The sequence below is a fragment of the Pelodiscus sinensis genome, chromosome 19 (assembly GCF_049634645.1).
Source record: "Pelodiscus sinensis isolate JC-2024 chromosome 19, ASM4963464v1, whole genome shotgun sequence".
NCBI classification, from domain to species: domain Eukaryota; kingdom Metazoa; phylum Chordata; order Testudines; family Trionychidae; genus Pelodiscus; species Pelodiscus sinensis.
In genome coordinates, this window is record NC_134729.1 from 31,042,084 (window position 1) to 31,070,057 (window position 27,974).

Consider the following 27,974-nt stretch of genomic DNA (forward strand, 5'->3'; position numbering starts at 1 on the left):
AGGGGCATCTCAATTAGGTGCCCTTCTTTCTGTCTTCACTTTTATGAAACCAAAGAAGGCTTTTTGTTCTCTTTTCAGAAATTGGACCTCCTCATCATCACCCTGGGCATAGATTGCCTCATCCTGGAATTGGTGAACATCCTCCTTGGGGTGGGCCGCAGCACCCTGATTTTGGACCTCCTCCACATGGATTTAACGGGCAGCCTCCTCACATGCGGAGACAAGGACCCCCTCACGTGAACCATGATGATCCTAGCCTGGTGCCAAATGTCCCCTACTTTGATCTTCCTGCTGGACTTATGGCTCCGCTTGTGAAAGTAAGTGGCTGAAATGGAAACTGAACAGAAGGGTTAAAAGATCAAACTCTCATGATTAATTTTAGGAATAGCTTAAAATTGAGTTATTTATTACCAGGGCATGACAAATTAAGCAAAACCGTACTCGCCAGACAAGAGGGACTCACCATCCCCCCTCCCCCAAAGTTTTTTTTAATGGCATAAATTCCTAATAAGAATAAGAACAGTAATTACTAATAAGTTATTAATACATATCGCCCAAGTTATTAATAAATATCTTATAAACCTCGACCTTTTCCCTCTGCTGCCATGTCTCCTCCCCTTGCTCCATCAGCTCCCCTGGTGCCTGCTGCCCCCCAACTCCTCAGCCTCTTCTGCTGTCCTGACTCCTGCCCTCAGCCTTCCTGAGACCTGGCTCCTCCACCAGCCCTTCTCTCCCACCTTGTGCCCACTCCTCCAGTAGCCCCACTCTGATCATGTGAGCTACACCTCCCTCTACACACCTGCCGTCTGCCCTTCTGCTTCACCCCCAGAATCACCTAGCACCTGCCCTCTTTGCCCTCTTTTTCCCTGATGCCTACCCCCTCATCACCCTCATGCCCCTGTGCTCTCTAACTTAATTCTAACTTAATACAAGTGAATAAAACACCAGAAAATAGACTGTAGGGAACATACTGGCTGCTATGGGATGGGTTAAATTATTCAAATGTATATAGTATTCTAGATTCATTGATAGGTCTCGTCTGTCTCTCAATTCTGTTCTTCATAGTGCAAGACTGTTTCCCAAGTTTGTGTCAAACGCTTAGCAATCATGAGTGCAGTGTAATGCTGCAAATGACACTTACGTTTTGTTTCCTAGATTTAGATCTAATACTTGTATCTGCCAAAGCCTTATTTTTAGACTGTGTCTTTAATTCAGTAATGAAAGCAGTTAGACTCTTTAGGTATATTTCTCTCTTTAGGTAGTCACTCCATGACTTGAAAGCCACTTGTTTTGTTTCTGGCAGCTTGAAGATCACGAATATAAACCTTTGGATCCTAAAGATATACGTCTTCCACCTCCAATGCCTCCAAGTGAGAGATTGCTGGCTGCAGTTGAAGCATTTTATAGTCCTCCATCTCATGACAGGCCAAGAAACAGGTAAGAATGCATATAGGTAAGAATATGGTAAGGAAAATGCCCTGCACTGAGAAACTCTCAGGTCTTTCAGTTGGTTTTGCTAATGTCGAAGTAAGTGCTTTTAAGTTACTATTTGAACTTCATCCACTCCAGCTGAGCATGAGACCACTTTCCCCAGATCCCCTATTTCCTGGGGAAACGCTGAATGTGTCTGTGACAAAAGTGAGCTGCTCTTATATATTGGCTCTTTGTGGCTTACATTTTGCAGTGAAGGCTGGGAGCAGAATGGGCTGTATGAGTTCTTCAGAGCTAAAATGAGAGCTAGACGGAGGAAAGGTCAGGAGAAGAGAAATAGGTAAGAGGTTTCTTGTGCTGCCTTCTAACACTTGCCATTCATTTAGACTGTGCTACTGGTGCCTCAGTCATATACTGAAAATCTTTTTGATGGTGTGCTGAGGCAATAATGTCTTAAATTAAGCTTCAGAAAGTTAACACAGAAAACGGCATACTTGCCACTAGAGATGTTAGATAGCGTGTAACTGAATAGTTGTGTAACTGCATCACATTTTAGCAGTTACGTGACTATTTGATAGTCCTTGGGGGCTGGGCTGGCAGCCAGGTACTCCCAGTCCCACTTCCAGGAAGCCCCCTGCTACCCTACGCTACTGCCTTTGTATCTGTACTTGTTTGCAGTGGGGGGCCCATGGGAGCAGATGCACGCAGGCAGCTCACTTGAAAGCTGGCTTTCTGCGTGCACTGGCTTCCACCAGCCCCTCTGCGCTGTTGCATCTCTGTCAGAAGCAGCGGGGCGTGGAGGTGAGAGGGGCGGCTATGCGGGATCATGTGCTCATGGGGAGCTGGCCCCCTTCCTGCTTTTGATACAGAGGCAGCCGGGGGGGGGGGGGGAGCACGTTTAGTCAACAGAATTAACCAATAAATCTACATGTTGACATCCCTACTTGCCACCCTGACAAGGCTTTGGCTTCACCAGATGGTCAGCAAGACAGCAGCAGTATGTTGAAATTTGGTTTAAGTGAAAATATGTTTGTTTTTATACTGCTCACGTTTCTTGGTATTTTGTTATCCTTGTGCAGTGGGCCATCTCGATCTCGCAGTAGGTCTAAAAGCAGAGGTCGCTCTTCCTCACGATCCAATTCAAGATCTTCAAAATCATCTGGCTCTTATTCAAGATCCCGATCCCGATCCTGTTCCCGATCACGATCCTATTCACGATCGCAGTCCAGGTAAGGGAAAGTAAGAGCTCCATTAGGAATGATGGTTGGCTATAAATCTAAAATGTTGGATTTGTGCCAGTATGATCCAGGGATGTTAGCTATTGGTTAATTGAATAGTTGAGTAACCACATGAAACCTGAGCCACACGGGAGCCAGTTTAAAAATCAGCTCCACTCGCAGATAGGCTGCCTGCTGCCGCTTCTATATCAGAGACGTCGGGGGAGGGGGGGGGGAATGTGACTAGTTGACTAGATTAACCAATAAGCCTAGGCTCAGGGAGCTCATCTGATCGGTAGGGGGAGGGGCTACATGATTTGAAACAGAGGAACTCCCAGAGCAGATAAGGAGGGATGTAAGTGGTTGGGGGGAGGAGAGAGGGAGTCATCGGCTGGGGGTTAGTCCAAGTGGAGGGGCATTTGGAGAGTCCTGTTTTCGTGAGGAGAGAGGGGCAGAGACAGACACCCAGTGCTCTCCTCAAGCCTCCTGGGCTGGGAAGGGGGAAGTAAGGGACTGACTGCCTGAGATAGGTAGGGGTAGATGGGTGCTGACTTTGGGGTGAGGTTGAAGCGGGGGGAGTTTGTGCTGCTTGTTCTGTCCTGACTCTCAGTTAGACTGCTGGTGCCTGCAAGTTTGAGAAGTAGGATTTTATCCCAGCCGGGCTGGGGGGAGCAGATTGCATAATGGAAGGTGGAGGGGGAAGAGGGTAGGTGGGTGGGTGCTGGCATCTGTACTGTGAGGTGGAGTCGGGGCAGTTTATTTGGAGTGTCCTGATTCACTTGCTGCAGTCCATGCTGGCTGGATTGGAGGGAGAGGTGGAGGGGAAAGCAGGCTGCTTAGGAGTGGGTTGTGCCAGGACATTTTGCATGATTATATTTCAAACAAGTTTTACATAGGTGTTAATGGATTATGGTAAGAGAGAAATTCTTTCAATGGAATTTTTTGGAGTGTTGCAGATATCTAAAACTCTAAGCTTAATTATTTTTTAAAATCCTGTGTTAGTAATTAATACATGGTGTATTGTATTGCATTTCAAACCAAGTATCTTTTTCACTTGTTCTTGTATAACATGGATCCTAAATATTCCCCAGAGAAACTATAAACCTTAGTGAATGCCTTTTACACTCCTTTCCAGTGTCAGTAAATATTGTATTAGTAGTTGCAAGGAAAACATGATATCTACATAGAAATAGTCTATATAATGTGAGATTTTTTGTTTGTATTGGTGATGCACATCCACACACTACCTCTGTATTGGTGTTGCACACAAGAAATTTCAACCCGCCCCAACAATAGAAAATGTTAGAGGGAACACTGCTCCTGACTCTATTTTAAACCATGCTCCCTTTGCACATTCAACAAATCGCTTGTGGGTTGGCAATGCAGGGCTCTTCTCCAGAAAATGGAACATTCTGAAACTTAACTCTGTTTTTTGCTTCCTTCAGGAAACCTTACTTAGTTATTTCAATGCACCAAAGATCACAAGGTTTTGTTCAGGGCGATGAAGCTAGAGACTCAGATGTTTCAAATTAATATGTTTACTTCGTTTCTCAAATATATATAGAATGTGCCACAGTGAAGGCTGTGTGCATGACATATCAACATTTCTGTCCATAAACTTACCTTTTTAAAAATACTATTTCTTTAATGTCAGATATGAATTTCAAAAGCAATCACATGAAAAAGCTATATATTGCCTGTGTATCAGAGAAATATAACTGACATCATACACTCTCTCTTTCCAGAAGCAGGAGCAGGTCCCACTCTTCCCATAGTCGGTCACGGTCACGGTCACGATCAAGATCTAAATCTTACTCCCCGGGAAGGCGGCACCGGTCCCGATCTCGCAGTCCTACTCCTCCGTAAGGCTTGTCATTGGATTGAGTTGGTGATGTACACTCTGTCTGCAGAGACTGGCCTAACATCTCTTCTGTGGGTTTCTGTATAATGAATTGTGTAGAAAAGGGCAGGATTCAAAGCTAATCAAAACATAATTGGAAGAAACTGCACAGTCATGTTGTATTTACATGGAGAGACTAAAATTATTTTATAGTACCTGGTGATGACTGCATTATTTGTATTAAAAACCCCTAGGTTCAGAACATGGGAAGGAAGAGGAGTCCTTTGGGCATGTTTGCAGTTTACTCTTGAGAAAACCATGGTGTTTGATATCCTGGACAGTTACTGTTTGGGTTAGAGCAGGGGGAAGGAGGGAGGTGGTAGTGGAAATGCACAGAACATGCTGTAACAAGACACCTTGTATCTTGCCTTTCCAAAAGTTTATAACTGGCTAGTTATATTGGCTATAGAGGTTTAAACAATATATGTGCATAACAATCACTTACTGAATATCTTTTAACAATGAAATGTTAACATTCTAATGATAAATTAAAACTTGTATTTTCTCTTAGCTCTGCTGCTGGTTTAGGCTCTAGCTCAGGACCTCCTATACCTGATTCAAGACTCGGAGAAGAAAATAAGGGGCATCAAATGTTAGTGAAAATGGGTTATAGAGGTTTAAACAATATATGTGCATAACAAATCACTTATTGAATATCTTTTAACAATGAAATGTTAACATTCTAATGATAAATTAAAACTTATATTTTCTCTTAGCTCTGCTGCTGGTTTAGGCTCTAGCTCAGGACCTCCTATACCCGATTCAAGACTTGGAGAAGAAAATAAGGGGCATCAAATGTTAGTGAAAATGGGTAAGATTTATTGTCTTTGATTGAAACAATCATCCTGATTCCACATCCAAATTGTGAAAGATTCTAAGCCGAAAAGGGGGGGGAACCCCCAGCCTTATGACTTACGAACATAGTGTGTGTACCACCTACTCCAGCAAGGCCTTCCATATTTGGTGAGAGGCTGATATAATTTTTATGGTGACCCCTGGCTTGGACTTTTTTGCCTAAACATAATTTGTCATGCTCCTAAAGAGTGTAGAGTTCAGAAATTAAACCATGCTGCATTAATAAAATGTGGGAGGAACTTGTTCTGATACTCTGTTATCTAGGATCAACTCTATTCGATAAGACACTGGTCTACTAGATGTATGTTTTGAGCAGACTGTTTGAATTTTGATAGGCCTGGACCACTGACAGCAGGCATCAAAGAAGGCTAAACACTTTTCACAGCCACTATCTTACCGTATTTTAAATATCAAGTGGGAATCCAAAGCTCCTGAACCTAAAATACTTGAGAGAGTAAAATTACCAAGTCTAATCACTTGTCTCAGACATAGACTTTTCCATTGCTTAGTCACTTTTAATATATGAACAGTGGAATATATTATTCCACTGGCCACTAGGCCAACCTAGGCTCAGGTTCAAAGTCAATTGCAGGAGAGACTGGAAAACTTTCAGCTGCAAGCTGAGAGGAAGCTGTTAGCAACTGGCTACACTTGGTGCAGCACAGCCCTCCAGGAAATTGGAGGGAGAAAAGAAGTGGTTGAGACATGAAAGCAAAGGGTGAAGAGCAAAGACTACCAGATCTGAGGTGCTGGTAGTGTGCTGGTTTCATCTTCCAGCCCTGTCTTAGGCCTGATTGTTGTGGAAAAGACTTCAAGAATGAGACTCTTCTAGCCACTATCAGTGCTGTAGCATGATCTACTGTAATTGAGCTACTTTGATTATGCCCTTTTTTGAGTAGAATTGCTGTCATATATATTTCTCTAAAGTGACATGACTAAATACATTCCTGTATAGAATAATGTAGGACCTCGGTCATCTCTAGTCCATCCCCACCATGCTGAGGCAGCACCAAGTGTATCTAGACCAATCTCCATGGTGTTTTGTTTAACCGGTTATTAAAAACCTTCATCGATGGGGATTTTACAACCTCCCTTAGTAACCTATTACAGCACTTAACTACCCTTTATAGTTTGGAAGCTTTTCCAAATATCTAACTTAAATTTCCCTTGCTGTAGAATGTCCTACCTTAAGTGGTCATGGAAAACAGTTAATTACTGTTCTCTTTATAACAGCCCTTACCATATTTCAAATTGAATTGTCCACCTTATTTGTGCCTTAAACAAAAGGACTAGAAGAGCATGGGTTGTTTTTAGGCTTCTGTGATAAACTTCCATCGTACAGCCTTGTCTGAAACAGTATTATCACTTGTTCTATTGCAGCTCGTGTGTGTGTATATGAATGATCCCTGTAATCATAATTGATAGAGGCACTCACACTAACATTTATCCTTCCTCACCTCTTCTAGCAAAGTACTAGTCATCCCCATTTTACAGATGGGGATTGAGGCACAGAGACATTAAGTGACTTTTTGAAGGCCACAGAGGAAGCCAGGCAAAAAGCATAAGATCAAACTTGGTCCTTCTGAATTCCAGACTACTGCCCTGTTGACTGTCCTTCCTTCTAATGTAATGCCAAATCTTAGTCCCACTCTTGTCTGTGTAAATTATTTTAGCTGACAAAATAGACCTCTCCTTTTAATCATTACTAGTTTCCTGCACCCCAAAGTGTCTTGCAGCAGACAGTCACTCGTACTTGTTCCAACTTTTCTATATGGATCTTAATTGCAGGGCCAGTTTAGGGCAATGTGGGGCCCATATGTACCTTCTTGTATCCCTCCTACCCCCAGCCTCACTAAGATGGTGAGTGGTGGTAGAAGGAGCTCTCATTCCCTTCTAGAGAAGCATGGGGGTTTCCATGGGGGTGGCAGCAAAGGGACTCCCTATATGAAGTGCTTACTCCAGTAGACAAACTATATCTGTGTGGTTGAGTGGGAGCATGGAACCTACTGCACTGCTGCTCCTCCCACACAGCGTCTTCTGTTAGGTGGTGGTGGTATTTCCCATTCTCTGCAGAGCAGCAGGTCTTGAAATTAATACTTGAAATGAACGAGAGAGTACACAACGCTTGATATAGCTTGAAACAATAGCTGTGAGAAGGGTGTATTCCTGTACAGTTCACACTAAGAATTTTAACAGCAAATAAGGTACTGTCCCATGTTCATTTTTTAGGATGGAGTGGATCTGGAGGATTGGGAGCCAAGGAACAAGGAATTCAAGACCCAATTAAAGGAGGGGATATCCGAGATAAATGGGATCAGTATAAAGGAGTAGGAGTTGCACTGGATGACCCATATGAAAACTACCGCAGAAATAAAAGTTACTCGTTTATTGCACGCATGAAGGCCAGAGATGAATGTAAGTGAATGATGATGGACAATCTAAAAAGCTCCTGTGAATCCTTTGTAGTTAATACAATAACTTCTTCAGCCTACTTGGCAAGGTTTTCCCTAGACCATAAAATCCAATGGAGGTCACACAGGGAATCAAAAGATTAAGAACACAGTTTTATATAATTGTTTTATTATTCACTTGTACATTTCTGGGTAAGTAAATTCTGCTCTCTGAAGATCCCAATTTCTTTGGTAAGAGTTGTAGTCACACTGCATTACTTTTGGGGGCATTGTGTGCCAAAAAATTAAAAATCCTGCACACTATTTTAACATGAATAATTCTGCAAATTTTATTTGTTAACAAACTAATATGATTGTTTTTATTTTTTTGGGAATTTATTTCAATATCTGTTAGCAAGTATGTCTGTGATGACAACATGCACCAAAAATTCTCATAGGAGTAGAGATTTTAAAGAAACCCTGTGACAGCCTAGTTCCTGTTTCTCAGCCCTCCCTCTGAGCCCAGCTGGGGAGCCAGACACTCACAACCCTTTCCTTCCTCAAAGCCTAGTCAGGCCCACCCCACAGCAGATAGCCATACCTCTGTCCCCCATTCTCACAAGTCCAGATACCTGCACCCCTCCTCCTCCATATCCAAGGGATTCAGAGGTAGAAACATATTTGGTCCCAGGTCTAATGCAGGGAACTGCACCTGCCAAGGACTCGTTAACTCCCCCATCAATGTCTATGTACAAGCTGGGTTCTGCCAGGTCAGCCAGCAGCAGTGCAGCTCATTTAAGGGCAGGAGGAATTCTGTGTACATGACACTAACTTCTGAATAATTCTGCATTGTCAGTGACATAGAATTCCCCCAGGAGTATTAACTATGGCTGCTCTTTATTCCAGAATACTTGATTTAAATGGCAAATGCTATAGCAGCAGGAAAGAGCTATGCATTTTCTAAATACCTGAATTGAGCTTAATTTGAAATTTAGAAATTCATGTGCATTTTTAATTAACCTCTTCCTTTCCAAGTCACTTCCATTCTAATTCCATTTATTTCCCTCCTCTACAGGCCATGTTTTGGCTGTGGAGTGATTGCTATGCAGTTTGTGTTTAACCTTCAGGAAACCTGATTTAATCTCTAAACTACTGGGGGAGGCTGCCATTAAGCCAAGGGGAGTGCAGCTTGTAGAACAGGAGGAAAAAATGGCTTTGTGGGACTGAAAGACAGGCTGGCATTTTTGCATGGCTTTGTCTATCCAGCTATGAGCTGCTCATGCTCATTGTTGAGTTCTGCTCCTTTAAGGACCAGAACCAGCAGTGGACAGGCACAGCACAGGCCCTCAGTAGAGGCTCAGGAAAAATGACACTGGCAAACAACTGTAAATTAGGCCAATGTGAGCAGTACCACGGTGAAGAGAAAGAGCCTCATTTTGAAGATGAGGAAAGGATGGGCTTTGGGGGGAATTCTGAGGGATAAATACCCTTGTTGAGTAAAGATTAACAAATAGCAATGGGAAAAAACAGTAAACAAGTCACTTGTTTCATGGGGGCCTGAGCAATTGCCCTGTGAGGAGTCACAGCAAAGTCACTTCTGGCCATAGCTCTTAAGACTAACAATCTGTTTTAAAAAAAAAAAAAAAAAACCCCACCCATTACTACTCTTCAGACAGAACTAAGACTAACTTCAGAATGTGTAAGAACTTTTCTCCCTATTGTTTCAGTGAAGCGTGAAACCCAAGACCCTCCACCACCTGAATAAGACTCCCTGAAATCTGAAGAAAGATGTCTTGCATCTCCTACAAAAGATTAAACTTAATCTTGTATAAATCAGGATTAATGTCTGGAGAAAGTGACATTAAATGAATTACACTTAAATCTGATGGAAAATGGAAAGCTATGACATGTACACCAACAATTTAGTGCTTTTAAAAGGCCAGTCATTTTACATGTCTAGCAAGTTTAAAAATACCCATTTATTTTGCAAACTTTTAAAAATTAGTTCCCCGTTTTATATTAGAACTAAACCCCTGCCAAGCTCTCTGTCCCTGGCTCCAGGATTGTGATCCACTCATTCCCCTGGAATACAAATGTTACTTGTTATGATTCTATGTCTCTTGTTCCATAATGTATGTTTTTCTCTCAAAGGTTAATTCTATTTGAAGTGGAGGGGTGCTGCCTTGGGAGCAAGTCAGACTGATGCTGAGCAGTGTATCCTAATGTCTAAATGGGGAATGAAGCACCTAATTCCAATACAGGTGACCTATGAGCACTGTATGAGCTTATTATTACCTACTACACAACTTAAAGCCCCTATGCACCACCTGCTGCAGTCACAACTCTATTCAGAATGCAGTGTTAACTGTTTTAGCCATTCAAGTGCTCTGAGATGTTCAAGCTTTGTAATGAAAGACATTCTTTAAGCCTTTTTATATTTTTGTATATACCCTTGAATAAAAGCTAAAACTAGTTCAGTAGACAAGACTCCATTTTCCTAACCCCACATTTCTAAATATGAAGCATTCATGAAAACCACCACCTTACCTACAAAATACCCTTTTTTGTAACTGAATTGTTTCCAGAGACCACCAGCTACAGTTGTTAGATATCCTTACACTGCACCTCCAATGCAGAGGTCTGCCAGATGGCAGCCTCTTCTAGAGCTGTTTTTACAGTTTAAAAACCCTCTTCAAATTCATCCACTCCAATATGGTAATCGGCTTGTTTAGATTTACTGTAGCTGTGAAACTGTATCTGTCTGTGAATCAGCAAAAGACATGTATGTTACCAACTTGTGAATTTTACTGTTTTGCCTTCAAATAAACACTTTTATAAAACCATCTTCAGTTTGTTTTTCAAAGTAAGTGGCTTGCCCTTACCTAGGTAAAGCAGCATCTCCTTAACTTGCCTGGAGTAGGTGTTCAGAAATTGTCAAACTTAAGGAGGACAAATATTCATACACCGTTTAAAACTGAAGCAATGTACTAAATATGGTTCTTTTGCTTTCAGACTCCTCACTTGAACTACACTGGAGATTTTGATTTTTTTTTTTTTTTTAACGCAACAAACATATAATCCTTCGTTTGCTTGCTAGATTAAATGTGCTGTTTGGTAAGCTAATGTGCTAAGAAACAATCAAGATAATTAAAACAAACACTTGCTCTAGTGAGAGGCTACTTTTCTGTAATGAAGGAGCATGTACATGAGAATAAAATGTACAGAGTGCCTGAATTCTTACTGCCAAGTTAATTTTGCATACAGTATCTGCCTTTTTTAAAAACAGATGAAAATTTTATTGGTTTGAAACTTACACATGTGAAAGTAAAGCTGGTTATTCATTATGGTAAATCAACTTCTTCCAGTAATGCTTGCTCAATTGTCAGAGGTGGGGATTTGTGACTCTTGATGTACTGCAAAGTAACAAAGTTAGTTAATACTCAAATGCTATGTTAACACAAAAGATTAGTTTGCCTCACAACATCTGTTCCTTTCTACACCAGCAACAGAAGCTGTACTTGCTTTTGCTCTGTACATGTGTTTGTTGGGGGGGAGGAAGGAGAGTGATAAACAAGTTTTATATGTAAGGTCTTTGAAATAGATGCTATACAGAGAAATAGTTCCTAACACATTAAGGCCACTAGAGGGGAAGGTTAACTTAAAATATGCAACTCCAGCTAAGCTAATTGCATAGCTGAAGTCAACATATCTTACATCACGTTTTTGTGCCATCCACACAACAGGAGGTTGATGGGGGCAACTGCTCCCGCTGGCTTCCCTTACTCATGAGGAGCAGGATTACTGGCACCGATGGGGGAGCCCCCTCAGTTCGAATTAGCAGGTCTTCACTAGCCTAAATCAAACCCAGGAAGATCAGTTGCAGCAGTATCAATCTTCCACATAGTGTAGACGTGGCCTCAACAGAAAAACTTTGCAACTGGAGTTAGAGCTGAAATTGAGTGCTTGTGCATATGCATTAAGATCTTTAATTACACACTCTTCTACATCTTCCTCCTTCCCCCGTTTCATTCCCTGAGCACTATCCTGTACATTGAAGCAGGGTAGTGAATGTAGTTGTTTGAGGCCCCATGCCTCATTTATTACAGAAGGTGTGTAGTGAACAAAGAGGATGACTGCAAAAAGAAAGGGTAGTCATATGCTTAAGGCAGCCAAATGGAGGCCTGTCTTTCAGAGTACTTGCGTGGTTCTGGGTAAGTCATTTAAACCATCTATGAAATTTTTGGTTTAACTTTATAGAGAGGATATGATTTTACAGGAATGTTGAGCAGTCAGTAAGTGATGTCAGTGGAAGGTGTGCAGTATACATAACATGCAAAATACTCAAATGGGCTCTTGTAAATTGGGTACTCAAAATTAGTGGACAGTTCAGTTTTGATCTCCCATCCCGTTGTATAAAATGGAGATAAGTCATCTTCCGGAGTGGTTTTGAAAAATTGTTTTCAAGATGATGAGCACAGAAAAAAGCACAAAAGATTTATATTTACCTATGGGTTATGTCTACACTAGCAGCTTCTTTTGCAAAAACTTGCCTTGCTGTCTACACTGCACGAGCGTTCTTGCGCAAATAAATTTACAGTATAGCGTTGTAAAACAGGGCTTCTTCCAGAAGAGTTATTCCTCTCCCCATGAGGAATAAGCCCTCTTGCACAAGAGCTCTTCCACAAGAGTGCAGTGTAGACAGACCACATGAATTTCTCAGAAGGGGGCAGGCCTGACCTAGGCAAGCAGGCTTTAAAAAGCCAGAGCAGTGCGACCAGGGGAGCGAAGCGGACAGGGGACTGCAGACAGGGGAATTGAAGAGGGAGTTGGGCAGAGGGAGTGACTGATGGTGATGAAGACCCGAAGCGCTTGTGCCAGTACTTCTCCTGTCTCCTCCACCTGTGCCTGTATCCAGACAGAGAACCTGAGCATGGATGCCTCTACTCAGGTCCTGGTGTGGTCTTGCTGTATTTGTGGCTTGCAATTCCCACTGAGTGATCTCCAGGCTGGGGGAGACAACCATTGTGAAAGGTGCCTGCTGGTGGAATCTCTCAGGCAGCAGGTGGGAGAGCTACAGGAGGAGGTGGCCAGGCTGAGGAGCATTCGAAGCCATGAGGAATTCCTGGACAGTATTCCTGTGGAGTCCACGGATGTCACTGTCCTAGGATGTAGGATTGTTGACCAGCCACTTATGGAGGAGGCAGTGGTGCAGGGTGAGCACTGGCAGCTGGTTACTTCCGGCAGCGGGCAGTGTTCCACACCTGCTCCTAACCCTCCCACTGTGTTGTTACATAACCGTTACACTTTACTTTCTGCAGGAGACAAGGAGTCACCCCCCACAGTGGAGGAGACCAGGCCTTGCACCACCAAGGTTGAGCAGTCTCCTGCCACCACTGCGAGGAGGAAATGTAGGGTAGTGGTGGTTGGAGACTCTCTTCTGAGGGGAACGGAGGCACCCATCTGTCGCCCTGACAGCTCATCTCGAGAGGTATGCTGTCTGCCAGGGGCCCGTATCCGAGATGTTACGGAGGCATTGTCGAGGATTATCCGGCCCTCTGACTACTACCCCATGCTACTCATCCACGTGGGCACAAATGATACTGCCAGGTGTGACACTGAGCGGATCAAGTGTGACTACAGGGCTTTGGGAGTACGGGTGAAGGAGTTTGGAGCGCAGGTGGTATTTTCTTCGATCCTTCCTGTCAAAGGTAGGGGCCCGGGCAGAGAGAGGTGCATCCTGGAGGTGAATGCCTGGCTGCGACGATGGTGTCGCCAGGAGGGATTCGGCTTCCTTGATCACGGGATGCTCTTCCAGGAGGGACTGCTTGGCGAAGATGGAGTTCACCTTTCCAGAAGTGGGAAGGCCTTGTTTGGACACAGACTGGCTAACCTTGTGAGGAGGGCTTTAAACTAGGTTCGACAGGGGCAGGTGAGCAAAGCCCACAGGTAAGTGCTGCATGTGTGGGACTGGGAGATGGGGGGGACTACGGCCTATCATGGTAAGGAGAAAGGAGGGTCAGGGCACAACAGGGAGGCAAGATCAAATCAGTATCTTAGATGCCTATATACAAATGCGAGAAGTATGGGTAATAAGCAGGAAGAACTGGAATTGCTAACCAATAAATACAACTATGATATCATTGGTATTACAGAAACCTGGTGGGATGGGACACATGATTGGAATGTTGGTATGGAAGGGTACGGCTTGCTCAGGAAGGACAGACAGGGAAAAAAGGGAGGAGGGGTTGCCTTGTATATTAAAAATGTACACACTTGGACTGAAGTGGAGATGAACGTAGGAGATAGCAGTGTAGAGAGCCTCTGGGTTAAGCTTAAAAGGAGTAAAAAACGAGGGTGATATCATGCTAGGAGTCTACTACAGGCCACCTAGCCAGGTGGAAGAGGTGGATGAGGCCTTTTTTAAACAATTAACAAAACTATCCAAAGCCCAAGATTTGGTGGTGATGGGGGACTTCAACTATCCAGACATATGTTGGGAAACTAACACAGCAAGGCATAGGCTATCCAATAAGTTTCTGGACTGCATTGGAGACAACTTTCTGTTTCAGAAGGTTGAAAAAGCTACCAGAGGAGAAGTTGTTCTGGATTTGGTTTTAACAAATAGGGAGGAACTAGCTGAGAACTTGAAAGTGGAAGACAGTATATGGGACAGTGATCACGAAATAATAGAGTTCATGATCTTAAGGAAAGGTAGAAGGGAGACCAGCACAATTGAGGTAATGGATTTCAGGAAGGCAGATTCTGATAAGCTCAGAGAACTTGTAGGTAAGGTCCCATGGGAAGCAAGACTGAAGGAAAAACAACTGAGGAGAGTTGGAAGTATTTCAAAGGGACGTTGTTAAGGGCCCAAAAGCAAACAATTCCGCTGTGTAGGAAAGATAGAAAATATGGCAAAAGACCAGCTTGGCTTAACAAGGAGATCTTGCATGATCTCAAAATAAAAAGGAGTCATATAAAAAATGGAAACTAGGACAACTAACAAAGGATGAATATAAGCAAGCAACATGGGAATGCAGGGGGAAGATTAGAAAGGCAAAGGCACAAATTGAGATCAAACTAGCTACAGGCATAAAGGGAAACAAGAAGACCTTTTATAAATACATTAAAAGCAAGAGGAAGACCAAGGACAGGGTAGGCTCACTGCTTAGTGAGGAGGGAGAAGCAGTAACAAGAAACTTGGAAATGGCGGAGATGCTCAATGACTTCTTTGTTTCGGTCTTCACCGAGAAGTCTGGAAGAGTGCCTAACGTAGTGAATACAAGCAGAGAGAGGGTAAGTTTAGAAGATAGGATACACAAAGAACAAGTTAAAAATCACTTAGGAAAGTTAGATGTCAGCAAGTCACCAGGTCCTGATGAAATGCATCCCAGGATACTCAAGGAGCTGATAGAGGAGGTATCTGAGCCTTTAGCTATGATCTTTGAAAAATCATGGCAGACAGGGGAGATTCCAGAAGACTGGAAAAGGGCAAATATTGTACCCATCTATAAAAAGGGGAATAAGAACAACCCAGGAAACTACAGACCGGTCAGTTTAACGTCTGTCCCAGGGAAGATAATGGAGCAGGTAATTAAGGAAATCATATGCAAACACTTGGAAGGTAATAAAGTGATAGGGAATAGCCAGCATGGGTTTGTGAAGAACAAGTCATGCCAAACTAATCTGATAGCTTTCTTTGATAAGATAACGAGCCTTGTGAATAAGGGAGAAGCGGTGGATGTCATATACCTAGACTTTAGTAAGGCATTTGATACGGTCTCGCATGATATTCTTATTGATAAACTAGGCAAATATAACTTAGATAGGGCCACGATAAGGTGGGTGCATAATTGGCTGGATAACCGTAGTCAGAGAGTTGTTGTTAATGGTTCTAAATCCTGCTGGAAAGGGATAGCAAGTGGAGTTCCTCAAGGGTCTGTTTTGGGACCCGTACTGTTCAATATCTTCATCAATGATGTAGATATTGGGATAGAGAGTACGCTTATTAAGTTTGCAGATGATACCAAACTGGGTGGGGTTGCAACTTCTTTGGAGGATAGGGACATAATTCAAAATGACCTTAGCAAGTTAGAGAAATGGTCAGAGGTAAACAGGATGAGGTTTAATAAAGAGAAATGCAAAGTGCTCCACTTAGGAAGGAACAATCAGTTCCATGCATACAAGATGGGAAGCGACTGTCTAGGAAGGAGCGTGGCGGAAAGGGATCTAGGGGTCATAGTGGACCACAAGTTGAATATGAGTCAGTGTGATGCTGTTGCAAAAAAAGCAAATATGATTTTAGGTTGTATCAACAGGTGTGTTGTAAGCAAAACTCGTGAAGTCATTCTGCCGCTCTACTCTGCACTAGTTAGGCCTCAGCTGGAGTACTGTGTCCAGTTCTGGGCGCCACATTTCAAGAAAGATGTGGAGAAATTGGAAAGGGTCCAGAGAAGAGCGACAAGAATGATTAAAGGTTTAGAGAACATGACCTATGAAGCCAGGCTTCATGAACTGGGCTTGTTTAGTTTGGAAAAAAGAAGATTAAGGGGGGACATGATAGCAGTTTTCAAATATCTAAAAGGGTGTCACAAGGAGGAAGGAGAAAATTTGTTCCTCTTGGTTTCTGAGGACAGGACAAGGAGTAATGGGCTTAAAGTGCAGCAGGGGAGGTTTAGATTGGCCATTAGGAAAAAATTCCTAACTGTCAGGGTGGTCAAATATTGGAATAAATTGCCAAGGGAGGTGGTGGAATCTCCCTCTCTGGAGATATTTAAGAACAGGTTAGATAGACATCTGTCAGGGATGGTGTAGACGGAGCTTGGTCCTGCCTTGAGGGCGGGGGGCTGGACTCGATGACCTCTCGAGGTCCCTTCCAGTCCTATTATTCTATGATTCTTGCGCAAGAAGCCCCTATGGTTAAAATGGCCATCAGAACTTTCTTGTGCAAGAGAGCCTCCACACTGCCATGCACAAAAGCACATGGTGGTGTGGATGCGCCTGTGGAAGATTTTTTGCACAAGAACTCTTCTGCAAAAGAGTTCTTGCGCAAGAAACTGCCAGTGTAGACATAGTCATAGAGTTCAAAATGGTGAATACTAAAATATCTGGGAACATGCATTCAATAATTTTAAAAAAATTCTGTGGGGACTGTCTATTCAATGCACTGCATGAGGCAAGGGTCTTATGGAAAATATGCAACTTGAGCATAATTCATATGAATAAATGGCCTGAACAGAAGTGAGATCAGTGGTCTTAATTCTGTATTCCTAACCTGGGTACTTCATTTTGCAAGCATAAGTCTTTTACCAGATTAGATAGTTACACTATTTAGTGAAAAATTAGCCACATGGTGCTTAAACGTTTGTCTAGCAACTCAGAACCCACTCTATCAAAGTCCTATAGTAGCCATAACATACATCTCTAAAGAACTAGCTTCCCCCATTTAAGATATGGTGCTATTCTGAACTAGCAATGAGAAGTTCTGTGGCACCTTAAAGATGTTAGGGTGTATCTGCAAAACCATCACAGCTACCCCTCCAAGACCTATCTAGCAAGCAGCCGTAACCCCTTGGATGCTGCAGAGAACTATCTGTGTCTGGCTAATAGAAGATCTTTCAAACTTGTTTTAATCTAAATAGCAGCTAAGCAAACACTTTGTTAATCTGGCTACATCTAGACTACAAAGGTAATTTAGAAAAAGACAAAATGCAATTTGTGTATCTGTTCCCACTTTTCTGTCGAGGCTTTTCCAAAATTTGGCATGTCCACAGGGTGCCAAATTTCAGAAAAACCTGCTCTTTAACACATCCCTTCTTCCTCATAGAATGAGGTGTACAGGGATGTCAAAAGAGCCTGTCTGCTTTTCCAAAAACTGGTTTTGCGGGATACCTCTGGCATCCCAGAAAAGTGCTGCAGTCTAGACATAGCCCTCTAATGGGGAATAAATGGTACTGGAAAGAGCTGTTTCTTTGCTATAAATTTCTTTAGCAGAGGAAGGGGGAGAGTCACATACATTATGCTCATGTTTAGACTCAGTTCATATTTACTATAAACTGTCTTGTGCTCTAGCCTGGTGTTCTCAACCTTTTTTCAAGGCTCTCCCCCCAACATGTTCTTAAACTCTATGGTCCATCTGTGCCACAACTGTTTTTCTACATATCCAGATTAAGTGAGGGTTAAGTTAGGGAGTCACAGGGCAATTGCTCAGGCCCCCATAAAACTAAATTGCTTGGGCTTTATTTTTGCAGTTTTAGAACTGCAAACTCTGCCAACTCTGTTCTCTGATTTATTTTGGTAGACCCCCTGAGCCCTGCTCACACCTTGCCATCTCAAGAACTGCTGCTCTAGAAAACATTCAATTTGTGCTCTGCTGCAATTACCTCCTTGGCTTCTGCCAGTGTGTGATATTGAAACTTCTCATCCTCCAGTGACTCCACAAGTGATAAATGAAGATGGTGGATGGTCTCCACAAACTGCTGAGTTAGTAGCAAATGCTGTTTTAACATGTCATTTAAAGCAAACACTGCAGGACTATATGCAGTCAGGGCTACAAGCAGGAGGGAAAAGAACAAGTATGCTGAATATTGTAACGTGAATTGCAAATAGTAAATTCTGAACAAACTAAGTACAAGGACAATAAAATTATTAGTTTCTTGCTTTTACAATACCTTCCACAGCATCCATGGTGACAACATGACTTGCAATAGGTACTGGATCAATATAGCTGCAGCCTACAGCTGGGCCAAGGATTGCTGTGCCATCACCTATGCACAGGATAGAATCATAACATTATTGTTTCTGATGAAGTATTTCAGAACTAGAATTGGAATAATGCAGTATTCCACTTTTCAGAAGTCTGTAGAATTTGTGAACAGCTTTAACCACCGATTTCTACCAGACAACACAGAAACTGAAGACCACTAATGTGGTGCTGCTTGTCTGTCTTGAGGAGGTCACCTCATTATTTGCCATCGTGGGGAAACTTACTATTTTATAGATGTCTAACCCTAGGAATTGCTCAAACACTACAGTGCAGAACAGTTGTTTTCAATTATATCAGCCTAGTTTTTGTTCTGTTTTCTCATGCTCCCTTGAAGAGTCCTAGCTAATCTTGACCATTCATAGGTAGGTTCCTCGTTGACCCCCAACTGGACTACTTGTTCATGAAGGCATCAGAAATATACAGCAAGGCAAAAACAAATGGCAATTAAAGTAGAACTTGTCCCACCATAGGACTTTGCAACATGCATTACCATGCACCTAGCACCATGGTCCCCATGGCGCCCGCGGGGGCATTTCCATGCGCCCGCCAGGTGCTTAGGGCTGGCCTGGCTCCGGGCGCATGGCGGGGGGGAGCGCCGGCCCTGGGCATGCGGCTATGGAGGGGGCCGCCCCTGGGGCGCAAGTGTCCCCGCCCCCTGGCGCCCGAACGGCCACGCCCCCTGGCGCCCGACAACCTCAAAAGGTTGGGGACCACTGACTTAGCACAACACTTCCTAATGGCCATCCACACCAAAACATTTTGTTAGGGCTAGTTGCAAAACTGGCCCAGAATCTTTATTCATGCCAGAGTGAGTCTATGTCTACACTATAGCCTCTTGTGCAAAAACATATGCAAATGAGGCAAAGCATGGAATATCACCATGCCTCATTTGCATAATTAATAAGGCTCTGCTTTTGCACAAAAAGGAGCTCTCTGCACAGCTCGTTTTTGCACAAAAACCCCCTCTTGCACAAGAGCTATTTTGCTGCATTTTTTTCAGGATTTGAGCAAACCCATGCTTTGCCTTATTTGCATATTTTTTCCCTAAAACGGGCACAGTCTAGACATAGCCTATGGGTTTATTGGGTTCATTCTTTAACTCCTTAAATGGATCTGTACTCTCAGTTAAGATCTTTCTGAATACCTCCCTCCACAACAAAAGATATGAAGTGGAGGGGAGAGCAATAGGTGATGACACCAATGATAAATATACAAATACAGGAAAATATAGTTAAAAAAATTACCAACACACTCTCCCCAGACAGTCTAGTTTATGCATAACTTCAGGAGGTAGGCAGTGAATATTAGAATCAGACCTAGACAGTTAAAGAGCCTGAATGGCAAAAGCAACTGGTGCGCGCGCCTTTATTTCTAAAGAAAACGACCGTCATGGGTTGAAAACAGTTACCTGCAGAAGTAGTAAAACATCAGCTGCTTGACCTCTGTAAATTGGGAGCCTGGCTTTTCACTAGTAAATAAATGTAACACCTACATTGGTAGGGTCACTTTAGTAACATGTTTGTTTCATACTTCAATTGTTAAAAATCCTGTTTTAGGACACTGAGTATTATTTCAATCCCCACTGTCTTGCTATGGCCTGTGTAGGTTCCAGTGTCCCTCAAAGAAATCAGTCCCATCCCTCTGCTGCCCTTTAACAACAACAGTTGGAAGCTACAAGCTATGCTACCAACTATGCTATTATTATGTAGTAGTTTTTGTGCAGACCGCTGATATTGTGAAAGATTTAAAAAGTATTTTTGATTAATTCAGGATATAGTACATGAACTAAGAACTACCCTTTAGACAAATGTAAACAAAATAAGACATACATAGGGATGTTAGAGTTTAACCAATAAGCTGATGCTATCGGTTAAACTCTGTCCCTCTGCCAGAAAAATTCTCCCTGGGAGTGGAGCTGGCAGCCTCTGCCCACCCAGCTCAGAGAAAGGCTTCACTGCTGCAGCAAAGCCTCCCCAGGAGCAGGGGCAGCAGGAGCTAGGGCCCTGCCCCCCAGGAAGCTTTGATGTGGATTCTGCAGTATGAGGCTTATTTATCTTATGAACCGATAAGATCAGGCTTATCCGTTAATCGTCACATGACAATATGCTGACATCTCTAATAACAATTGTCCCTTCTGATGTTGAATTTATTAATAGAGTTTAGACAACTATTTAGGATTAACACTTGAAACTAGAAACCCCCACATTTTAAATAAATGTGAACTTACTCTTTGACCAGTGATAGATGAATGGAGAGTCAGTTGTTTGCACAGCCATTTCCTTCACAGTTACTCTGCTTACTATCTTGTGCCATTTTTTGTTAGAATGAGGTGATGAGACTGAGGGAGTAAGGTCCTTTCTGGAATACACTGAGCTGTTAGAGTGCTCCACTGACATTTCAGACAGTGACCTTCGGTCTGTAGTCTCAGATACCGGTAAAGACAGAGATTTTTCAAAGTCTTCTGAATATTCTGAATTAACAGTGCTCTCCTCAGGCCCATTAAAAACTTGTCTAACACTGAGGTAGTCTGTAGAAATTCCACTTAAAAGCTCAGAGATTTCTGCTTCAGTCATGATTTCCGCTTCCATATCATTGTCAGAAGCAGCATTAGTACTAGTTAAGGCACTCGCTACTTTAAGAGGGGTTTGGTCATTATTCATAGGAAACACATTTGATTTCGAGTCTTTGTTTGATTTTTTAGACATCTGAATGTCTGTCTCCTGTTAAAAAAAAAAAGTGAAGTCTCAACAATGCAAGCTAGAAGTGTTTCAGAGAGCTGTGCACAACATTGTACTACAGTGTAGATTGCTTATAAAATATTGGTCTTATTGGTTGCTGTGTCCTTTGTCGACTCTTTTTTTCTTAATAGGAAATGAGAGACATTCCCTTGAAATATTACTAAAAGGTAAGTGTAACTAACATATAATCCGCTAAAGGAAATTTAAAACCAAGTGAATATAACTTCATTAGCATATTTTCTGCCGCAAAAACGTGTAATGTAGACAAAGACAGACAGTGTAAATCTGGTCAATTTACTTTCTATAATGGGTCTATACAGACTATTAGAAGATAAAATGGAAGGTATTCCCTTCAAAACATCCATCTTCATTTGACACATGAATACAAACTCTTGTAAGTAACATAATGATTTACTACAGTACTTACTTCTTGTTTTAATTCTTCTCTATCACGAGAAACATCTAGATCCAAGTCATCAATGTTCAAAATATTGAATCTGAAGTCTGCAATTGAATGGCAAATGGTCACCTTGTATCAGAGCAAGAAAGCTACCTTACACATGCCCTTAAAAGAGGAAAGGCCATACATTCAATACTGTTTTCCTGATTTAAATATTTATTCATATAGATCAAGAAGGTTTTACATACTTCTTATGCCTCTCTTTTATTACCCTGTGTTTCAAGGACACTCTGCAATTCTCTCTCATGCCAAGGTCCGCTGTGTACTCTTTCCTAACATGCTAGAGGCTCAGTATTCCCTCATTCCTGTCTCCCATTCTTTCCGCATCAAATGCCAGGGTCCCTGTGTGCCCGTCATTTCTCCCTTCTACTCATGTCCTCTATTCCACCCAACTATATGCCAGAGACTGCATGCCTCTCATATTCCCTTTTCCATAACACTATCCCCCATTTTCCCTCCTCCCAGGGTCTCTATTCATCCCCATTCCTCCTGGTACTGCCAGAGGCTTTGGGTGAAACCCCACTGTTCCCTATCTTTTTTTTTTTTTAAACTTGAGAAATAAATTATTCAGGATGTTAACTTTTAAAAGAAAACTGGAAGGATGGCAGCTTAACAACCAAGTAAAAGAAGCAGTGAGATAAAAAGGAAAAAGGCATAATTTAAAAAGCAGAAGTTAAATCCTAGAGGAAAACAGAAAAGAGCATAAACGCTGACAAATGAGTAAAAATATAATTAGGCAGACCAAAAAAGAATCTGAAGAACAGCTAGTCAAAAACTCAAAAAAACCCAGCAATTTGTTCAAGTACATTGGAAGTCTGCTAACCACCCAATGGGGAAAAACTAAATGAATTCTTTGCATCTATCTTCATGGCTGAGGGCACCAGGAGATTCCCAAACCTGAGCCATCAAATTTTAGGTTACAAATTTGAGGAACAAATTTGAGGAACTATCACAGACTAAGGTGTCATTTGGAACAAACTGATAAACGAAACAGTAATAAAGTAGAGATGGGAAAGTGTAAATGTGGGCTCATCAGTTAACATTCACGGCAGCAGCGCAAAGGAGAGGGGTATATAGGAGTCAGTGCTCCCAGGAAGCACAGAAGCAGCAATGCAGAGGGATGGGACAGGATCTCTGTATGTACCGGCTCCCGCAGAGCCACCTCTCCTACCTATACTGCTGCCTTTTAAGCCAGCTCCCTGTAAGCAACAGCAAGGCAATAGTGCAGGGGGGAGAGGGACTACATGGGAGCTAGTGCACAGGGAACAGACTTTAAAAAGACTCTTAAGCGGTTACACATTTACCTGAATTAAAACATTTTAACATTTCTAGTAATAAGTCATCAGGACCAGATGATACTGACCTAAGAGTTCTGAAAACTCAAAAATGAAATTTGCAGAACTACTAACTGTGGTTTGTAACATATCCTTTAAATCAACTTCTGTACCAAATGACTAGAGGAGTCCAGAGGTGATCCTGGCGATTACAGGCTGGTGATCTAACTTCGGTACTAGGTAAACTTAGTAAAAACTCAAATTGTCAGAGACACAGATAAACATAATTTATTGCGGAATAGTCAACATGTTTTTTGTAAAGGGAAATCATGCCTCACCAATCTACTCAAATTCTCTGAAGATGTAAACTAGCATGTGGACAAGGGGGACCCAGTGGATATAGTTTACTCAAATTTCCAGAAAGTCTTTTACAGAGTCCCTCAACAAAGGGTCTTAAGTAAGCTGTCATGAGATAAGAAGGAAGGTCATTTCATGGATTGGTAACTGGTTAAAAGACAGGAAACAAAGGGTAGGAATAACTGGTCAGTTTTCAGAATGGAGAGAGAGGTAGCTAGAGGTATCTCCCAGGAGTCTGTTCTGGGACCAGTCCTTTTCACTCCCAGCCCTTTCTGCTGGGGCCCACTTCCGACGGCAGCCAGGTGGCCTCCTCACCAAGGAGAGGGGAGGCAGACAAGCAGGTGTGTAGCCCCAGTCTAGAGCACCTGGGAGGGAGAAGGGTGCATGGCCCGAGCCTCTACAGCCCTGGAACGTAGAGATGGAGGAGGGCAGGTGGGCGGCTCCAGCTTTCCCGCCCCAGAGCAGGAGGGAGAAGAGCATGCGGCTCCAGCATCCCTGGCTCAGAGCACCAGGGAGGGAGGAGGGTGGGCACTAGGGGCAGCAACACTCCGCCCCAAGAATGCTTACAGTAGTCATTCTGGGAATAGAGTATTGGCGGGGCCAGGCTGGCAGTTTGGGAAGGCAATGCTTTCCCTTACCTATTATACCCGCCATGGTATAATAGGTAACGAGGCAACAAAATGGGAGATGAAATTCAGTGTTGATAAATACAAAGTAATGCATACTGGGAAATATAATCCTAACTACATAAAAAAAGGTTGAGGACTAAATTAGCTGTTACCACTGAAGAAAGATCTTGGAGTCATTGTGGATCATTCTCTGAAAACATCCACCCAATATGCAGCAGTAGTCAAAAAAGCAAACAGAATTATGGGAATCATTAAGAAAAAGAGATATCTAATGACACAGAAAGTATCTCATTGCCTTTACATAAATTGATGGTATACCCCACCTTGAAACATATACATCGATGGTTGCCTCATCCAATATATTGGAATTGGAAACAGTTCAGAAAAAAGGCAATAAAACTATTAGAGGTGTGGAACAGCTGCTATATAAGGAGAGAATAATAAGCTTGGAAAAGAGATGACTAAGGAAGATATGGTAAGAGGTATACAAAATCATGACTCATCTGGAAAAAGTAGATAAGGGAAATGTTATTTATTCCTTCCCATTGAAACAAGAACTAGGGGTTACCAAATGAAATTAACAGCAGGTTTAAAACAAACAAAAGGTACATAAGGAGACAACACAGTCAACATGTGAAGCTACTTACCACAGAATGTTGTGAAGGACAAGTCTTTAAGAGTGCAAAAAGAGCTAGACAAATGTATGCAGGATAGGTCCATCAATAGCCAGGATGGGCAAGGATGGTGTCCCTAGCCTCTCTTTGTAGAAGCTGAAAATGGGTGACTTGATGATTACACCTGTTCTGTTTTTTTTCCTGACCTAGATGGATCTCTGATCTGATCCAGTATGTCCATTATTATGTTCTTATGATGGACAGAGCCGAGATGGGGGAATATTGTTATGCTGGAAGGTATCAATGGCTGCTATCAACTGGTTCTTTTATCTACAATTACAGAGGTGATTGAAGCTGCTGAAACTGCTCACTGGATGAATGGAACAACATTTTCCCCTGATTTTCAACCTCTGGTGTTCCAATTTTCACCAAAATCAATAGGATTTCTGCCCATTGATGCCTAAAAAAACTCTGACTGCAGGACCTTGCTTTTCCTTCAGCCATCAAAAATGAAGGAAAAAGAGTTTATATTGCACTAGAAAACCAATGCTCAGAGCAAATCTCAATCCCTTTGATGGGATCTAGAGCTCTGTATAAGTTTGTTGAATATGATGAGCTCTAATTTAGTTTTAGCATCCATGGCTTACATCAAGACTATTTAGAACATAAGTAGAAATGTAAAAAGAACTTAGAAAAAACTCACCATTGGAGCTTTCACTGGTTGCATCCTCTGTATCTGCTGCTTTCAAAAACAACTCATCCAAAGACTTGACTTCACTTCTTTCAGACAAGGACACCTGGCTTTGTTTAATGTGGTTTGTTTTAGGTGAAGCATTCTCTGTAATACTGTCTTTATTTAAAGTCAATGATTGAGAAGACATACTAGTTAGTCTTGGCAAATTTCTACTTGGTGGAGGAGTTTGTGAATTAATTATATTGGAAGTTCTTTTCTGAAAACTTGCACTAAATAGATTTGTTGAAGACGACTGGGTTTTGGGTGGAAAAGATGTTCTTGGTGGAATCTTCATTTTGGACTTTGTGAAGGACTTGAAAAAAGATATGTAATTTTACATAATTTTCAACTTTTATTTAAAAGATTTTAGTAAACCTTTTACTGTCACCAAAAGTAAAAATGCACTATATTGATAACAATAAATAATGAACCATTCAGAATGCTACATAGACTAAGAAGCATGTCAACTGACATTAGCTCTCATTTTACAAAAGTGGATTACAAATACTAGAAAATAAGTTGTTAAAATGTGTACATTTTCTGTAAAGCTATCTGCCATTTTAATGTATAATTTCATAAAATATAAACAACATCTAACCCAGTAAGATTAATTTTTGTTACCTTTCCATCTGATTTGGTGACATCCTTCCGGTATTTGGTGACATCCTTCTGGTTCTCATTTTCACTGGAAAACTCCAAAGAGCTCCCCAGTAATTGTCTCATTTCCTCTTCATCACTATCTAGTCCAAGCTGTTTTCTAACTGGCACTTTGTTTGTTGTCTGGTGCCAGTTTTCCCCCTTGACTTTAGTTGATACCACATAATCACTGACTTTGTCATTTTTCTTTAGATATCGGCTACCTCTTGTACTCTGCTCAAGGCTGGACGAGGCTGAGTCCTTTTCATCCGAAATATTCAGGTCTAACTCAGTATCTGCCAAATCCAGCTGCACCTTTCGAGTCATGATCTTGCTTTCTATCTGTGCTAGCTTTCTCAGAATGGCACTTGACCTTACCTTCGAGGCTGTATCCAGTGTTTTTTTTGCAACATTCTTGTTTCCCTCCAGCATGGCACCAGTATCCACCTGGTTCAGCTGGCTTCTATGTGCATGCTGTTTTTTCTTTAGGAATCTGCTGTGATTAAGCTTTGTTTCCATAAGGGTCACCCTCCTCAGATCTTTGTTTTTTTCCTTTTCTCCCATTTCTGTGCTGCCTATAGAGAGGTCACTGGACATGGTGATGTTTTTATGGGGAGACTCCACGTGTTCCTGTGGAAGGATTACAAAAGGATGATCCTTTGTTGACAAGACTATTGGAGATCTACTACTGATTTTAGACAAGACATTTAGTCTCTCAGCCCCCATTCTCCGTAGGTACAACGAGCCCCCCCCCCCCCAATATTTCCTTTCTCCGCCATTTGACTGTCTTCTCGATGTCAACAGCCCCCTTTTCAAGGCCGGGCTTACGCCTACTGTGGACCAACCGCCACCCGGTGCGACGAGCCGCTCTCTGCCTTTGGGGGGCCATATGGGCGCTTCCTCCATAAATAACAGGCACAAGCAGGACTGAGGTGACAGCGACCCGGCCGCCTCCCTCCCTCCCTCCAGCTCCGCTGTCGGCCACCGCCAAGCGAAGCCCGCGACTGGAGCTGGGAGCTCACCTGCTGCCCGGGGGCTGGGCTCCAGGCCCCTCACGTCAGCGGCCCAGACAGAGAGATGGCTCCGGGCTCGGCCATCCCAGCACCACCCGCCCACTGAGTGACCCAGCGGGGCCAGCCAATCCGTTGGCGCCTCCTCCATGGCAACGTCCTGTCATCGCCCAGCGAGAACCAATCACAAAGCCTTCTCTCCACGGCATCGAGCGCACTAGACGTCCTGGAGTGGGCGGGCCGGTCCGCGTCAGATAGACCGCCTCTCTCACGGCTTAAGCCAATCAGAGCCCTCTCCTCCACGAGGCGCGAAAATACGTACGCAACAACGCCCGTTTTCGCGTGAGGCTTTGGGCCAATCACCGCCTGCATGGGCAGGAAGCGCGCGGGCAAGGACCAATCAAATATGAGTCCGCCGGGAGGTGCGAGGGCCGTTACGCTCGCGGGAGGCCAACTTCCCTGACGGGCGAACGTAGGATCGGGTTAGAAATGGGGCCTCGGGGCCTCGCCCTCTTCTTCTGGGCCGCGCTGAGCCCCGCCTGTGCCGACGTGTATTTCCGCGAGCAGTTTCTGGATGGAGGTGATGGGGAGGGGCCGGAGAGAGTCTGGGGGAGGTAAACTTGGGTGGGGCATTGCCTGTGGGACGGGAACCCCGTTCCTGAGGGGACAAGGAGTGAGATGAAGGGGCGGGTGGGGGTGGGGCATGTCGAAGGCTGTGCGTTGGGAACGGAGGGTTTTAGAATCGGATTTTAGCACAGGGATGTTAAATTTCACTCAGTCGGCTAAGGGAGTAGTCCATGGACTTCCCATCGACTACTCAAGTAGTGGATGGGGGAAGCTGCAGAGCCGCAGTGGGCGCTATACCTGCTGCAGCTCTGCCTTTTATATGTAGTAGCCACTTGGCTCTTACCACATTTAAAAGGCAGAGGCACAGCGGGGAACCGGATGTGAGCTGGGAACCAGCAGTG

The 27,974-nt window shown here is 43.0% G+C and overlaps 3 protein-coding genes across 15 annotated transcripts in view; 2 read left to right on the plus strand and 1 right to left on the minus strand.

Annotated features, from left to right (window-relative positions):
* CHERP (calcium homeostasis endoplasmic reticulum protein) overlaps positions 1-10,636 on the plus strand; it is a 26,350-nt gene extending 15,714 nt beyond the window's left edge. For 2 of the 4 annotated variants that reach the window (XM_075903365.1, XM_075903368.1), the window contains 8 exons: positions 79-317; positions 1,304-1,437; positions 1,685-1,771; positions 2,511-2,660; positions 4,394-4,510; positions 5,060-5,140; positions 5,265-5,359; positions 7,633-7,826. In XM_075903365.1, coding sequence (XP_075759480.1) covers positions 79-317; positions 1,304-1,437; positions 1,685-1,771; positions 2,511-2,660; positions 4,394-4,510; positions 5,060-5,140; positions 5,265-5,359; positions 7,633-7,826 — 1,097 coding nt within the window. Of the gene's footprint in view, positions 1-78; positions 318-1,303; positions 1,438-1,684; positions 1,772-2,510; positions 2,661-4,393; positions 4,511-5,059; positions 5,141-5,264; positions 5,360-7,632; positions 7,827-9,944 lie in introns of those variants that run through there. The other 2 variants (XM_075903366.1, XM_075903367.1) reach the window with 2 other exon arrangements.
* On the minus strand, positions 4,450-27,176 carry C19H19orf44 (chromosome 19 C19orf44 homolog). 6 transcript variants are annotated; one of them, XM_006122448.4, is made up of 9 exons: positions 27,019-27,176; positions 25,982-26,626; positions 25,331-25,673; positions 21,721-21,797; positions 20,783-21,275; positions 18,461-18,556; positions 18,173-18,339; positions 11,108-11,206; positions 4,450-4,588 (listed from the first exon to the last, which is right to left on the minus strand). In XM_006122448.4, the coding sequence occupies exons 2-8, from the start codon at positions 26,591-26,593 to the stop codon at positions 11,135-11,137; spliced, it is 1,860 nt and encodes a 619-aa protein (XP_006122510.1). In that variant the 5' UTR covers positions 26,594-26,626; positions 27,019-27,176; the 3' UTR covers positions 4,450-4,588; positions 11,108-11,134. The 6 variants fall into 6 exon arrangements, 4 of the variants coding, with proteins under 4 accessions (XP_006122510.1, XP_014428802.1, XP_006122511.1 ...); XM_014573316.3 differs by having other exon boundaries at positions 4,488-4,627; XR_012896757.1 differs by lacking the exon at positions 18,173-18,339.
* Positions 27,177-27,367: 191 nt separating this feature from the next.
* The window catches only part of CALR3 (calreticulin 3), a 45,584-nt gene continuing 44,977 nt past the window's right edge, over positions 27,368-27,974 (plus strand). Inside the window, exon 1 of one of the 5 annotated variants that reach the window (XM_075903374.1) lies at positions 27,368-27,586. In XM_075903374.1, the coding sequence (XP_075759489.1) occupies positions 27,496-27,586 (91 nt within the window). In that variant the 5' untranslated portion in view covers positions 27,368-27,495. The remainder of the gene's footprint in view (positions 27,587-27,974) is intronic. The other 4 variants (XM_075903373.1, XM_075903375.1, XR_012896760.1 and 1 more) reach the window with 4 other exon arrangements.